Source organism: Falco naumanni, chromosome 8 (genome assembly GCF_017639655.2).
Source record: "Falco naumanni isolate bFalNau1 chromosome 8, bFalNau1.pat, whole genome shotgun sequence".
NCBI lineage: Eukaryota > Metazoa > Chordata > Aves > Falconiformes > Falconidae > Falco > Falco naumanni.
Window position 1 is genome coordinate 51,001,145 of NC_054061.1, and position 15,812 is coordinate 51,016,956.

The following is a 15,812-nucleotide window of genomic DNA, read 5'->3' on the forward strand; positions in this document are numbered from 1 at the left end:
ACCTAATGTGTTAGATCTTTTTTTTTTCCTTTGTTTTAAGCAACAGACATTAAATCAGTGTAATTTTATGTGTGTGATTGTTTTAAAAATTGTTAGGGTGGAGAGCATTGTTACTACCATGGAAATATCAGAGGTGTCAAGGATTCCAAAGCTGCTCTTTCAACTTGTAATGGTCTTCAGTAAGTGCACATTCTCATTTTTCAAACAAGGCTATTAACTAGTGAATACTCTTCAGTATTATCTCTTAATATTTGAGGGACTGAAATTCTACAGGCCTAAAGTTTTTTCATGTTTTGAATGCCATTAGTAGGTATACCAGACTGCTAGCATTTGTTTTTAGTATCACTGAGATTAAAATCTTTTGATGCTTCCTCATGAAACCTTTGCATGTGGTAAGTGCAAATAAATCTTTCACCACGTGACTTATTATGGTAAAAGTTAAGCAAGAATTGTACTTCAGCAGTTTGCATACTCAGTATTCATGTATGATTCTGTCAGCCAATAGACAAATTGATCTGTTACATTGTACAAGGGAAAAATGTAAGAAATTAGTCCTTATTAGGATTAGTTGCTGTTAAGTGCAGCTCAGCTGTTGGTTATATTCTGCATGCTAATGTCTTCCCCTTTCCAAGGTCAAATCTTTACTCTTTGGTGCCTTTACATTCAGTGTTAGTTCATTAAAATGCACCTGATCTCTTAGAAAAAAATTCTTGGCTTTAGCCTAATGCAGTAATGTGAACATATATGGAATGTATTTTAATATTGATCAGGTTTTCAGCCCCAAGTTTGGTTTTAACTTGTCAAAAATCCTATCCTGGAGTGAAATTAATTGCCATGTAATCTTAAATATCACTTCTTTTTCTCCATGTTCTAGTGGCATGTTTGAAGATAGTACTTATTTGTACTTGATAGAACCGATGGATCTGACCCACAGTGAAGTAAGTTTATTTTTATGTAATTTATTTGGTTTGGGAAAGAGAGTGCTCAAGGAATAGCAAATGAAAGTGTTAGAATAATCAATAAAAGAATGACCTCTCTTATACATTCATATGAAAAACAGAAGTATTTTAAAACACTTGACTGGAATTTATGTAAGGCAACAATTATATAAGTATGAACTACCTAAGATTTTTCTCTGCTTCTCTTTAATCTTTCTTTTCCTAGTTACTGGTGATCATTTAGATGTTATAAGTAGACTAATAAGACTGTTTCCATAGCAAATGGTTATGGACTATCAAAAAGTGTTTATCAATTCGCTCTAGTACTTGAACTAAAGGATTTATAATTCATAGAAGGGATCTCTGGAATTCATTTATTCATCCATCTCTACATAGTTGGATCAGATTGCTCTTGACCTGCCATGTTTCCACAAAGAGCTTAATGAAGTAGATTATTATATCTGGATGTCTTAAACTTCATATCTGTTAAGTCAGTGGTCACTGTATAGCTTAAATGATTCTGATCCAGCGTATTCAGATATATGACTATGCTGGATCAGCATGTAGGACTGCATTTACAGAAATGTCTTGATAATTGGAGTACAAAAATAATAATATATTAAGTATTGTTATTGTAATACAGCTGTTCCTAAAACTTTAGTTATTAATAGAACTGACTTGATTTCATAGACAGTAAAACCAGGTAAATTTCTACCTCTTGCATTGATTGGAGTAATTTTCAGTGAAATGACTGCAACATCAAAACAGAGAATTCTTAAGGTTTGTACCCCGCTTGGTCTGTAGGATGTATTTCTGATGCTCTGTAACAGCTCTCAAGCTTGTCTCATTCTGGTACTTCCCAGTATATGACAAGTAATGTAATGCTGCAGAACTGATACATTTTAGTGACTATAAAGCTAACTTACAGTCCAAAGAAAGTTCTGGAAAATCTTTCTACTCCTGATACTTTCAAAGAAACTGGATCAACATTCAGAGGAATCAGTATCATTTGGATAGTCAGTTACTGACCTGTAAATTAAACTGTAGACCCACAGGAAAATAATACATGCAGAAAGATTTCTCAGTCTCCTCAGGACCAATATTGCATGCCATGTGTTAAGCTATATAATGCATTTTGACATAGCAGATATTAATAAAGGTTGTAAGGCTGAACACTGACAGCACAGATACAGTACATCAATGGAGATTATATTTATACAATAATATCCATATAGTAGGCAGAGGAGAACTTAACTTTTTCTGCTTGGGTGGACAAAGGAAACCAGGATCTCCATGTGATGTTTCAGTAAAACTTGGAAGTAGAACAAAAGTTCTAGTTATTAAAGTGAGATACCATCTGCCAGCTCTGCAAAGGATTCACGTGGAGTTCTAAATGGTAAGACAGAGAAGATGAAATTTTTTCCAAACTCACTGAAAATCAAAATAATACAGGTACAGAGAGCTTCAGAGGCTCATTTTTTGATTGTACTATACGAGATAAATATCTTGGACACAGCCTTCAACACGTAGTTTGCTTGTTATAAATCTTAAATGGTGATTAACCGTAGTAGATACTGTATTAACATCCCTCCACACCCCCCAAAAAAAAACTCTCAGCAAAAATATGCAGTACTTTCTTTCAGTGCATTATGTATTTCTTATGGAAGTTACAGAACAGTAGCATCCGACCCTTTGAAAAGAGTTGCTTGTTTTGGCAGGCTCTGCAGAGGAGGTGTTACAGAAAAAAAAAGATAGTTGTTTTCTAGAACAGATACCAAAATGTAGTAATTTGGGGCATGTCAGACTTCTAAAGAATATATGCATTAAAAGTCTTCTCCTTTTTAAGTGTTGTATACACCAGTAAAACTGGGTGAAATAATCCTCTTAAAGATAGCATGTTGATTAGTTTCTTGCATTTTGCTGCAATTAGAAAGATAGATCTTTGTCATAAATAGTAATAGTTGCTTTTCATCTGGGGGAGGAAGATTTCAACTATATACATACTTTCTCATTTGATTTATTGCATTCAATTGTCTGTGTCCTCTAACACTAAGGCTTTTAAGACATCTGTGATACTTCAGTTTTGTAGGCTAGTAAATGTGCTGAAGCAGAGAGGCTCCGTGATTTGCTTAGGATTGCAGGTAGATTGCTTCAAATTAGTGCTATGCCAAATTGGTACTATGGTTGCTTGCATTTGATGGAAAAAATAATATAAATTATAAGTACTGAAAGAAGTGCCTCACTTTTCACTTGGCCTTATTAATTAGAAGAAAATGTCAAATTTTTTTCTTATCAGGAAAGTAAAAGTAGGCCACATATCATCCAAAGAACTTATGGAACACAAGCCTCCAAGCAGTTGCAGGACCTTGGTATGTTTTTGCTTATGTTATGAGTTTTTCAATATTGGAAATAATTGTATCTATAACTTGAAAATCAGGCTAGCAATCTATATAAAATTACTGATTATTTAGAAAAACTTGAAAAATAGATACTAACCTGACTTTTTTCACAATTATTGCGATGGAATTTAGAGTTGTCAAAAAGCAGCTGAAGAGTTGTATTTTGCTTTCTTCTGCAAATAATTTAATTTAATCAGTGATATTAATGCTATGGAGGACACAAGATGGAAGAAAACATATATTCTAAGCTGAAGTTACAATCTCTTTACCTCCCCTTGCATGCTTTATTTTTAACTTTAGATTTCTAAATTACTTTAGTTTTGATATATTTTACATTCTGTGTATTTTAAAAAATGAACTTTTTGATAGCAAAGGCTCTTCTAATTGTGGTGATCTTAATCTACTTTTGGTTTGGACAGTGTATATAAGCAGTTTAAAATAATGCCATTAAATTCTTAAATTGTAATTTGTACAGACACCGAATCTAGTTCTGAATGGCCCTTTCTGTCTGAACTACAGTGGCTGAGGAGAAAGAGAAGAAAGAGAGCAGTGAGTAGAAGTGTGACCTTGAGTTAAGACCATATTTAAACCCAAACCCACTAATTTCCAGATTTTTTAATGTTCAGAGAATGTAGGCTTTGGAAAACAAATACTTTTGGAGCGTAATGCCACATAATAAAATTATCAAATGATAAAACAAGAAGATTATTCTTTAAAAATAGAATATTTGGAGAAAAATCAATAAACTTTCTAAATTGACAGCAATACTGTACATCAATTGAATAAAACTTTAATAATGAAAATGAGTTCAGAATTTTAATTTTTGAGTCCACTTGAGGATAAAGAATAATTCTGAATGAAGTCTTGCTATTTTGTAGATATCTGACTTTATTTCATTTGGCTTGTTAAGTTGCATGATTAAAAACCCAAATGAGGACACCCAGAACTGGGTTTTTGAGAGAACAGAAGTGGACAGTCCTCATGATCTGGACAGTCCTCATGATCTGCACATGCATATGTGTCAGTTCGAGAAATAATTGAGGTAAAGATTAATCTGTATTTCTTTACAGAGTTGTACAGTCCACAGCATATTGTTTGAGAGTGCATCTATTTTTAGTAACTTCCTTCCTCATTAAATCTTTGATTAATAGTACAGTAGACCAAATGGTTTTAGCGTTGGTTTTTCTCCTTTATGAAAATAAGAGAGGAGGAGGGAGGTAGTGGTGGCTTCTGCGCTGAACCAAAAAGAACATTAAACATTCTTAATGATGTGATTCAGATTCTCAGCTAGTGTCTGTTATAACTCACTAAGTTACTGGAGTTGTCATTGTTTACCCTAGTTGAATGTCTGACCCAGTTTTTACAGGTTTACACACCCTATGTAATATTTATGGGTAATCTTATTAAATCAGCTCAGTTATTTTTGAAAATCACATCTTCATGGCTTCTCAGAGAATTTCTTTAATCCATCAGGTATCTCGTGGTATTTTTGAAGAAATGAAGTATCTGGAGCTCATGATAGTCAATGACCATAAAATGGTAAGTGTATCAACTCAGGTTATCTTCCTTTAGATTATAATTTGTAGGTTGATGTACAGCACTGTGCTGCTTCAGCTACTTTTGGGTCAAATATTTTGTTTAGCAGCAGCTGCTAACATTTGGACTGTAAGACACAGTATAGGCCATAATACCTAATAATGCTTAATGTTACCTAAGATTTTTCTACAGCAATTATATATTCAAAATATGTCTGAAACACTTTAGTATCATATGGATAATTGAATATGCCTGTAACCAGCAAAGTAAAGCAACAAAACATTTATGTCCAGAACAAACGCTATAAACTTTTTAAAATTACATCCTAGCCTTAAAGTAATAAAGAGGTCAGAGCTTGTTACTTTGAGTTCAATTTTGCTAATTTAAATTTTAATGCAGCAAAGCGTGTGGACAGAACTATCTGATTGTTCTTCCTGACTATTCCACACTTACAAACCAGATTCATAATGAAGTGCAAGATAAGTTGTTTGTTGAATTCAGAAAGAGTTGGCCATTTGATTTAAAAAAGGGGGGGGGGGGGGGGGGGGGGGGGCGGGAGGAAACCCCATTTTTTTTTCCTTTTTGTCTTGAGAGATGACTGGAAGAAATCAGACCAAGAGACCTTTGTTACTTAAATGTTAGTTCTTTCACTAATAATGCCAGGTAAAGCTATCAAAGTGCCTGTGTATTACCCTTACGAAAAATCAGGAGAGAGGGGGCTGGGGAGTAATAAGTCTTGGAAACCTGAACAACTGTTTTATAGGCCCTTTTTGAAAAGCATCACAAATTTGAGTCCAACAGCTACATTTTAACTAGAGCATATCTATTATGGAAAACTACTCAGTGTAGGTTTAAAAGTTTTATAGTAACAAAGAATATACTGCAACTGACACTGAGTTACTCTAAAAAGAACTTGATTATGCCTTGTCTCAGCCCTTGTCTCACTTAGCTTTCTCAGCTGTTCATTGGCTGAGGGGCAAATAAGGACCATGAACTCTTGATATGACTTTGCGTGAACAAGACCTTTTTTTTTGAATCATATTCTGTTGATAAAAGTTTCTGCTTTTACGTACAAACAAAATAAACTTTTTAGTTTCTGTAAGAGCTCTTTGCATCTCTCACTCTACTGCATATTTTCCCAATGCTTTATGTTGTCGTGGGCTTTTTTGTCAGCACTGAAGGATGATTTTAAAGAGGCAGAAATAGCAGATAACAGAACAGGATGCAGTTATTTTGTACTTGTTCCAGTGCTGAGCAGACAGATAATACAACCTTCCCTCATCTGTTTATTAAATCATAGAAATAGTCTGGGCAAAAATAACCTGTATTTAAGCCGTGTCAATTCGGCGGGGGGGGGGGGGGTTGGGGGAGCAGACTTTGAGTGGGTGGAAAGAGTAGGACAGAAATTTCTTCGACTGTGTTCACTTCTAAAGCCACCTGATAGGAAACCATTCTAAGAGTGCTCAGGAGTTAGTTGTTTAGGGGTGGGGCACAGTAACTGAAGTTATGGACATTTTGTTGTCTTTTTTGAGGTCTGTGGTTGGTGTTTCATGTAAAGATATAATATTTCTATGTCTGTGTGTTTCCTCTGGCGTCCTGTATTACAGATGTGCTTAAAGGACAACCATCTTGTTCACTACCTTTGTTACAGACACTAACTGTTGTCTCCTCTCAAGCTTTATTTGTTAGAACACAAGCAATCAGGACTTTTACTTCAGGATTGTCAATGACTCAGAAGCAGATTAATAGTTCTGTTCAAGGAATAAAATGGACATACTTAAGGAAGTGTTCACAAGTACGAGTTACAGCCCACCAATCCAGGAGATCACTAAATGTACTTCTAAGGTTTTCTGCTTACCAGTAGAGGGCAGATTTCTCCCGCAGCAAGGTTCTTTGGTCATTGTGTTGTTAAGTGATTAATACTATGCATTTTCACAAAATTTTCCTTTCCCGTAGCACTAAAGACACAGCTAAACATATTTAATTAGGTTGTTGCATTTTTTAATGACTTAGCTTAATTTCTGGTTGAGGAGCTGTGTTTAAACATAATATGTTGTATATCGCTATTAATTTTGGCATTTAAATACTTTAATGAAAACCAAGAACATTTTCCAGAGCATGTTATTTTACCTTTCCACTTCTGGGAAGGTTTTGGATTGGCTCAAAATAAAAAACCCAAAGCCACCCTTCCCCCTTCCCCCCTTATTTTGTTCTGGTGTCATGGATCCCTAGGGAGCAAACAAGAGTCCCATGATACTTTTCTCAGTGTACATCCTAAGTATCTGCTAGCACTGTAGCTGAAAGTGCTTGGTTTTGAGAATAGTTGTAGGGGAGGGGGGGTTCTGCAAACTTACACTGAAGGATCTTTGAGTATTAAAGTCTTCTGTGGATGTGCTGAAGCATTGTGGAACTTCACACTGAATAACTGCATATGTAAGAAATTTCTCTTCCTGCAGTCAAATGAATGAGTGTCATTATTGTTTGAACTTTTTGTTACCTCTGTGGCATTTCGTCCATATAAAAATAGATTGCTTGTGCAAAAATAACTGTAATTTTAAGGGATGAAAAATTTGTTACCTAATAAGATTGTGTGTGTGTCACTCTCCTGACTTTCAATTTGAGAAATGGATTATTTAATTTTAGAATTATTTAATTTTATCCGGTTTTACTTTGACCTTCGCACCAAGCATAATTCTGGAAAACGGGGTTTATCTGTTTTGTAATTCTAATTTGGGAAGGTAGTTAATCATAAAACTTAGTTGATGAGAGTAGCCACTCAGTTGCTCAGAGAAGAGTCAGACCCTCTTGTTTCAAGGCCTCTTTGGGTACTGTGTTTTGGAGTGGGAAGAGCTGACACTTCCTGCAACTTGAAAACGTTTGTTCATGAGGTGATGAGATCTGTTGCTTTTAACCAGTAGTTGAAATCAGTAAGGGTTTTTTAAAGAAGACTTTTTACCCCTTTGTTCTATGCAATTTTGTGTTCCTTTTCTGTGAAATTTTGAATACTTATTTTTCCTGCCTGCAAATCATATTGCATAATGCAATTTTGGTTTATAACTTTACAGTTTTTTGAACATATTCAGATACCATAGCAACATCTTCGGAAGATTTGAGTTGGAACAGAGGATAGTTGTGGGACAGGATGAGAAAAGACAGGAAACAATTGTAAAAAATGCACAGAAATTAGGAGGCAGAACTTGCAATATGGCTTATCTAAGTCTATAGAAATGTAATAAAGAAATTGAAATTAAAACCTAAAATATTCATCTTAACTCTATCCACATTCAGACATGTATTTACTTTTACCACTCATTCCCTCTTCCTTTTTGCTTTTTGGTATCACTAATGCTACTTGTCATAAGTCTTGTGCTATAGTAGAGAAATGATGCCTTTGCAAAGAGCTTTACACAGGACAAGTGATAAATGCTTCATCTTCGTGTCTCATAGTTACAGTCATGGAATGTGGCTAGTACAGTCTGACATTTAACTCATCAGGTTAAGCACAGTTTTAATGGGTACAACATTCTCTCAATTAAGCTCATGTTTATGTTCGTGTTTACCTGTAATTTTGTCTTGAACATTTGAACTCTGATTCTGAGCAGTATACTTCTTGTGGCTAAATGCTCCTTTTATAGATCTGAAAGGCTGTCTAGCATACATGGCTTCCTTTATCTTCCAGGGATTCTTGAATATGAGATACAGGGTGCGATCTGAAAAGCTTTTCGAATTTTTCTCTTACTCTTTCCTAAAATATTCATTTTCCTTTCTTACTGTAAAAATAAAGAATTAGTAATAAATATTTAAGTTTTCACTGTGTTCTACTTTTTCTTCTCCTTTTAGTTCAAAAAGCACCGTTCTTCAAATGCATACACAAACAATTTTGCGAAGTCTGTGGTAAACCTTGTAGATGCTGTAAGTATCAATGTTTCTACTGAAAACTATGTCACTGACTGTGTTAGTTTAGCACTGTATTTAAAAAGTTAATGTTAGCAAGTACCAGGATAAAAAAAAGAAATAAAAAGAGCAGCTATAAATATTATATTTTAAAACTAATTTCCATTTTCTCTGCAGAAGAATAGCCTGAGGTGAATGTGTAAGAAACCACCAAATTATCCTTGGCATTTTCCTCAAAGCTTGCAACTGCCAGAGTTTGTCTTTGGCATGGGGGATTTCAAACTTTAAGAAGCTTTCAGTATCTGTTTCCTTCCTGTTTGCTTCAGGAATAGTTCTCCTCGCAGCAAACACAAGTAAAGTCTTTATTGATCCACTAATTTCTGGGGTTTAACTTTTATTGATTTCTCTTACGTGTCACTAATCATTTTCTATGTATGTTCTCAGTGTGTCTCCCTCAGATTGAAGCATATTAATATTATTTTTTCCTTCAGAGTTCTTGGACAAAATTGAGCTTAGCTGGTTGCTCTGTCTTGCTCTTATATTTATTGCCTTTTTTCCTAAGCTGAGTATTATACATTGAGGTTTTTATAAGGGTAATACTGCCTAGGTACAAGACTGGCATGGTAGTCAGTGCTAGTTTATTCAGTGTAAATGTCATAACTGCAGGAGGTTATTTACAATTTATGTTGTGTGGTGTAGGTCTAATTTGACAAAAGATAATAAAAGCATTTATTTCATATAGTGCCTCATGGAAGTGACCAATTAAATTGCCTTTTGTGTATTTTATGCATTAGGCAGCCAATGTATTAATTACTGACTGCTTTTAGATCATAATGAAGTATGATCAGTAAGTGTTGCTCATGTCCCATGTAAGACTTGATGGGCTGACTGTCTATTTTGGATACGGAATGCATCTTTTGTAGATTTGCAAGTTCTGAATAATATTAGTTAATAAAATTTGGCATTTGATGACCTGAACCTGAAGAGGGAGGCAGTTTTTTTCAGTATCATGCACAAAGTTAAAATGAGTATTTTAAAGCTGTTTTGTAATTATTATGTCCTGATTGTCATTTCCTTGTCTGTCACTACAGTGACATTAAAATTAATAGAAAGATTAATATTCTTACTTCTCACATTACTTGAGTAGCATGAAGTGATCATACCATAAATGAAAATCAAACGTTATGTGAATTAAATTTTGGATATATTGGAGAACTGAGAAATTATTTAATCTTGACTTAAGAATTGGCTTTGGCCATTCATTGTCTTTGAGATCTTTCTTTTCTTCTACTTTGACATCACCCAGTGTACCTTTACATTTCTTCTTCGCTGATTTTTGTACAGGTTTTCTGCAAAACTCAGTGGTGAAATTATTTGACATGAGAATTTTAAAGAAAACGGAGCAGCTCACAAAAGGAGCAGCAAGGGGGTTTTTTGTCCTCTAAAACATAAAATTTAAGTTGACCAGAATATTAACTTTTGGGTAATCCAAGGCATTACCAGCTAACTATTTCCCCATTTTTCCCTCCTGCTTTATCCCTCTTGTCCTTCCGCTTTATTTTTGCTGGCTAACTGTGCATGTTTGACCCAGTGTTCTACTCCTGTGCCTGTCCTGTCTCTGCCTTCAGATATACAAGGAACAGCTGAACACCAGGGTGGTTCTTGTTGCTGTGGAAACCTGGACAGATAGAGATCGTATTAATATTAACCCTGACCCTCTGCGGATGCTTCATGATTTCTCCAAATATCGACAGCACTACATCAAACAGCATGCTGATGCTGTGCACCTGCTCTCGTATGTACCATTCATTATACAATGGTTTAGACTATTACAGTTTTACATGCTTTTCTGTTTACTGCTTTGGTCTACCTGACTCTTCTTGCTTACTTTTTTGCTTGGTATTCACTACATCAATCATCATCTGCCTGCCTTAGGTAGGTTAATCTATTTTTTAACATGTTAGTCTATTTTTAATAGGCATAGTGTATACTGTAGTCGTGTTGATATGTATCTGTAATGAAATTTGGATGTCTTTGCAACATGGAGACAGTGTCACATATTTGAAGTGTCTTCTGATGAGCCTTTGACAGCTAGTTCTGCTCATCAAGTGTGTAACGTACTGCTTTCCCAGTAAAGAGCGGGAGAGGGCAGAACTGACAGTATCACGTGTTGCCACAAGAGCATTCCAGTTACCATATTTATTCACACATGTAGCTGCAGTGATAATTTGTTAATAGGAAGTCTCCTCCTTTAGAGGAGTAATGATTTTTTTTCTGTGAGACAGTGTATTTTGAGGGGAAATTCCACTTCATCAGACACAACGTCAACCTTGGGCAACAGTATCTTTTTACTTCAGGGGACTGTAAACAAAAGAGGAGGAAGAGTAGGTCCCCTGTGCAGCTTAAAGATCTAAAGCCTTCTACCAGCAGCATGGCATACTATGAGGACAGAGTGAAAAAAGTCTTCTGTGTGATTCTCATATTACTCAGTTTCTGCAGAGGAAGATAAAAATAGGGGATGAAGAATTTCCTTCAGCTTCTGTCATAGCTGTACTGCCTTAATACAGGCATTGCAATACAATGCTTACTGCATTTTTTGTAACATATGTAAACTGTTGATGATGATGCAGTCTTACTTACATTTATGCATGTATTGTGTCCCTTGCTGAAGAGTTTGTCAATGGGCAAACGGACTTTTCTCAGTGGTGCACAGTGAAAGATTCCAAATACAAACTGAAATACAGAAAATTCCATTTAAACATAGGGGGGGAAAAAAACCTTTCATTGTGAAGGTGGTCAGGTGCTGGAACAAGTTGCCCAGAGAGGCTGTGAAGTGCCCATGATTTGAGATACTCAAAAGCCAATGGGACATGGCCATGCGCAGCCTGTTCCACCTGAGCCTCCTTGGAGCAAGGAGGTTGGATTAGACCATTCCCAGAAGTGCCTACCAACCTCAGCCCTTACTGTGGTTGCCTATTGTAAAGCATCTAACTTTAAGCGTTTAGTATAGTTAAGCTGTCATCTGAGAGTTCTGATGCCTGTCAGAATGTTCTGCAAAAAGAAATATATACCTGTATGGAGTATCCTGTCATTAAAAAATGCAGGAAGGTACATTGATTTTGCTGTTGTAAAGTTTTCATTTTCAGAGATTAGGGTCATTTGTTATGCATGCCCAGGACTGTGCAGGTTTATTATTATGCCTGTGAAGTTAAAATAGGTATCATTCATAATAGTTTCTAGACATTTTATAGAATAATGTATATCTTCCAGATTACATTTACTTAACTGAATTATTTGGGACTTATTAAGAATAAATGAAAGGAGGCAGAGTTAAAGAACAGAGTTGAATTGCTTTCCCTTTAGGTATATTTCTCAGTCATTTCATTTGGAGTTGAAACTAGAACTTGAATTGGTTTGGATTAAGAGTATAATAAAAACATAATTCAACACTGATACATTTCAGTACAGAATTATTTCCTGACAGATTATAATTTGGAATATATTGTTACCTTTTAAAGGAAATAGTATCATTGTATTTTCTTAGGAATCTGGTGCTTTAGCTTTCTCTGCTTGGTTTGTTTGTGGGTTGGGACTGATTGTGAGTCTAAAAGATAAGAATAGTATTTTTGTTGAAGGTTGTATCTGATTGGTTCTTTTGATGCCGGTGTTCTGTTCAAAAATTTGCAGTTGCTTTTGATGCTAGATTAGGATTAATGTGCATGCAGTGTATCATTGTGTGTGTGGAAGTGTGATCTTTCAATAAGTTCTTGGTGCCCTATGTCAATGTATTATTTTTCTTTATTTGTTTGTAAGGAATGTGACATTTCATTACAAAAGGAGCAGCTTAAGTTACTTTGGAGGGGTTTGCTCTGTGACCAGAGGAGTAGGAGTGAATGAGGTAAATTTTTTTTCACAATTAAAGTGAAATAAAATAGAAACTGTAGATTATAACCTCACAGTTTATATGTTTCAGTATTCAGGGCTGTAAAGGTAACTTACATATTAACAAGTTAGGATTCTCAGAGCCGACCTTCTTGTATCATTATTAAACTACTGCACACTGTGCCTTTCTTTTTTAAAAGCATTTCTCCTGTCTGCATTATTCTCTCATTATTCTCTTCATAACATCTTAAACTTGCTTTTAGTGTATTTAACAAATTTAGACACCAAAATCTCAGACAGAAGTATTTGAAATATAGCACTGAACATCCTTCTGTGTCTTCTCACTGTAAGAGGCTTCATCTTCTGAGGTGTTGATGACATGTAATTCTTAACTGATCTTTTTTTAACATTAAAACTAGAAAAATTTGGTCCTTGTGCGTTGATGATATTATTCCTGTTATCCTCAGTGCAGTGTTAAATCGATAGTGAAAATCCCATGTTTTAACATGGATTAATCATACTACATGAAACTATATTACATATATATCAAACAGCCTCCTTTCTGTAGGTTAACTAGCGGACAGGGATTCCCTCAGGTTAAAGAGACAAGATTTTTTTTTCCATTGCATACTTCATCATGTTTATTTTCATTATATGCAGACAGAATCGTGATTGGCTATACAGAATTACTGAAGTAGTAGGTCTGTGGTAAGCCAGAATGAGCGGGTGTAGTGTTCATTACAATAACTTAAGTTTTTTATTTTGCTTTGCTTTGGTTTTGTTGTTTTTGTTTTTTAATTGTGCTCCTCTTGCAATGCAGTATGGCCTCCCTTTGGCCATGGCACAGGAACTAGCACAAAGTCTTGCTCAGAACCTCGGAATACAGTGGGAGCCAGCTGCCAGGAAACCGAGTATGTACATGGAGTCTTCCTCTGTCCTCCTTAGCTAATATATAAGCTCCTCCTTTGCAATATTTGAAACAAATACCAAACTTGCTGTGACTGTAGAACAAGAATTGTTGCTTTTGGAAATATATGCACCAAAATTTGAGTTTAACCAAAATAAGAGCCACCAGTTTAGGACTCATTTTGCAATGACCTTAGTGATGTTCTGTGTCAGGAGGTTAGATTCATAACCAACATTCAAAGGTACAATGGTAAAAACACCATTAATTTAACTGAGAACTCCTTATGTATCGTAATGAAATCTGTAAGTACTATAAAACTATCCTTGACTTTTAAAAAAAAAAAAACAAACCTGATACATAATGGAAGAAATGGTAAGAAACTGTAACCTAGTCCAGGGTGACATTTGCTCAATGTGTTACCTCGCTGCTTCATAGCCAGATTAGACTGATGTGGCCTTAACACATACAGTGCAAAAGTCCTTTTGGGGCTAAAGAAGATTGTTGAGTTTTTCCACTCATATCTTGTAAGCAATTTGGCTACTTTCTGTCTTTGCTGCTTCTTTTAAAATGTGAATGATTATGCTCACTTTATTTTGGAATCACTTCAGAAATCTGTGAATTGGGAAACAATGTGGAAAAGTTTAGGGAATGTTGGTTTGTAAAGCCTTGCTTTTGAATTGTGTAAACTTGCAAATTGCTAAAATATTTTCTGTATTTTTTTTTATTACAGGTAAAACATAGTTCTTATAATTTGGAAATCAGAACCTTTTTTTAATTGTAAGATAAAGGTTTTTAAAATGATAGCTTAGTTTCCCTACTTGGATACTCTTTATAGTGAATGATTAATGAAAGTCCCGCATAGAGCAGAAATAACTATATAAATAATCTGAATATTTTCTGTGGAGAAACAATACGGTTTTGCAGTAGTAACTAGAATACAGAACCTTTCTTCTTAAGAATGCTACTTCTTTCACAGATAATTTTTATGGGTAGTTTGTAACTTCTTTTTATCAACCATAAGATGTTGACCTTTTGGTTTTATTTTTTGAATTTGGTTACTGTTGATTTACATGCTATAACTGTAAGGAAACCGTAAATCCATTTTCACTCAATTGCTTTTTCTAATGAATGTTTGATTGGCTGATTCACATATTACTTTTAATAATGCTATACTAAAGGGAAAAAAACATGGCCTGTCCAGTAACAGTTCTTATTCAGGGTGTTCTGTACACGTTTTAGGGAGGAGGAAATGTGAATACTTCTAATTGTCAGTGTCATGGGTACTGCACATACCCTTGTGCTGCCTGTTTTGAGAGCATGTAGGGAAGAACATTGCCAGCTATTTTTAGCTTCTATACTGCCTGAAACTTTGTGTTGAGTCTAAGAACATGCACATATGGTAATTTGAAAGTACCACATTTATATTAAGTATATTATTATCTCTTCAAGCCGGCATGATTCCCTTTTAGGGCTAGAATCTGTACAGCCAAGAAACCATCTTTGTATAATTAATTAGTCGAGGTCCATTTATATAGTGAGTATGTTTATTGTAAGCATATTTATAACTGCTTTCCTTTTCTGTGGTGTTTTGGTCTTGTCTGAGAAGAGTGTGACTGCACTGAATCCTGGGGTGGTTGCATCATGGAGGAAACAGGGTATGTCATAACTATCAGTAATCAAGGGCTCTGGAATTAGTTCATAGTTTACAGTATGACATAAATATTTGTGTATTGGGTTTTGTCCATGTGTTTTAGTACTAATAAATGAAAAAACAGAAGCAGTCGGAACAACTCAAACATGCAGATCAATTATTTCAGTTTTCAGCAATTCATTCCCTTTGCCACTTACATTTTAGGAAGTTATTTATAAATCTTATATTTTGAAGTGCAATGCAGTGTGATCACTAATGCTTTGCTGCACTTAAAATGATTGAAAAGTAAAGAATGTGTATTTTTCATTAAATAAATCCAGTTATGCTTTTTACATGCAGCTGGAAAAGTGTTATAATACAGTTTTCATAAGTGATATTTTCAGTTTTCCTAGATTTTAATGATTTTTCCCTGCCAATTCCTTCAGAATTCTAATTTTGAGTGATCAGAGTCTTATAAATCACTTCCTCTCAGCATTCTTTCTCACTGTGGAAGCTTGATGCCAAAAATCATGGAGAAAATTATTTATAAATACGACAGAAGGAGCTTAGTTTCTTCATGTGGTATTTGGAAATTGGTTCTTCAGCAGAATTACTGTGTGGCTTTC

General features: G+C 35.0%; 1 protein-coding gene across 13 annotated transcripts in view; it reads left to right on the plus strand.

Moving 5' to 3' along the window:
• The window catches only part of ADAM23 (ADAM metallopeptidase domain 23), a 76,038-nt gene that overhangs the window by 27,924 nt on the left and 32,302 nt on the right, over positions 1 to 15,812 (plus strand). For all 13 annotated transcript variants that reach the window (XM_040603561.1, XM_040603560.1, XM_040603565.1 and 10 more), the window contains exons 5-14: positions 97 to 179; positions 875 to 938; positions 3,235 to 3,307; positions 3,813 to 3,886; positions 4,811 to 4,876; positions 8,714 to 8,785; positions 10,396 to 10,562; positions 12,581 to 12,665; positions 13,470 to 13,560; positions 15,163 to 15,211. In XM_040603561.1, the coding sequence (XP_040459495.1) occupies positions 97 to 179; positions 875 to 938; positions 3,235 to 3,307; positions 3,813 to 3,886; positions 4,811 to 4,876; positions 8,714 to 8,785; positions 10,396 to 10,562; positions 12,581 to 12,665; positions 13,470 to 13,560; positions 15,163 to 15,211 (824 nt within the window). The remainder of the gene's footprint in view (positions 1 to 96; positions 180 to 874; positions 939 to 3,234; positions 3,308 to 3,812; positions 3,887 to 4,810; positions 4,877 to 8,713; positions 8,786 to 10,395; positions 10,563 to 12,580; positions 12,666 to 13,469; positions 13,561 to 15,162; positions 15,212 to 15,812) is intronic.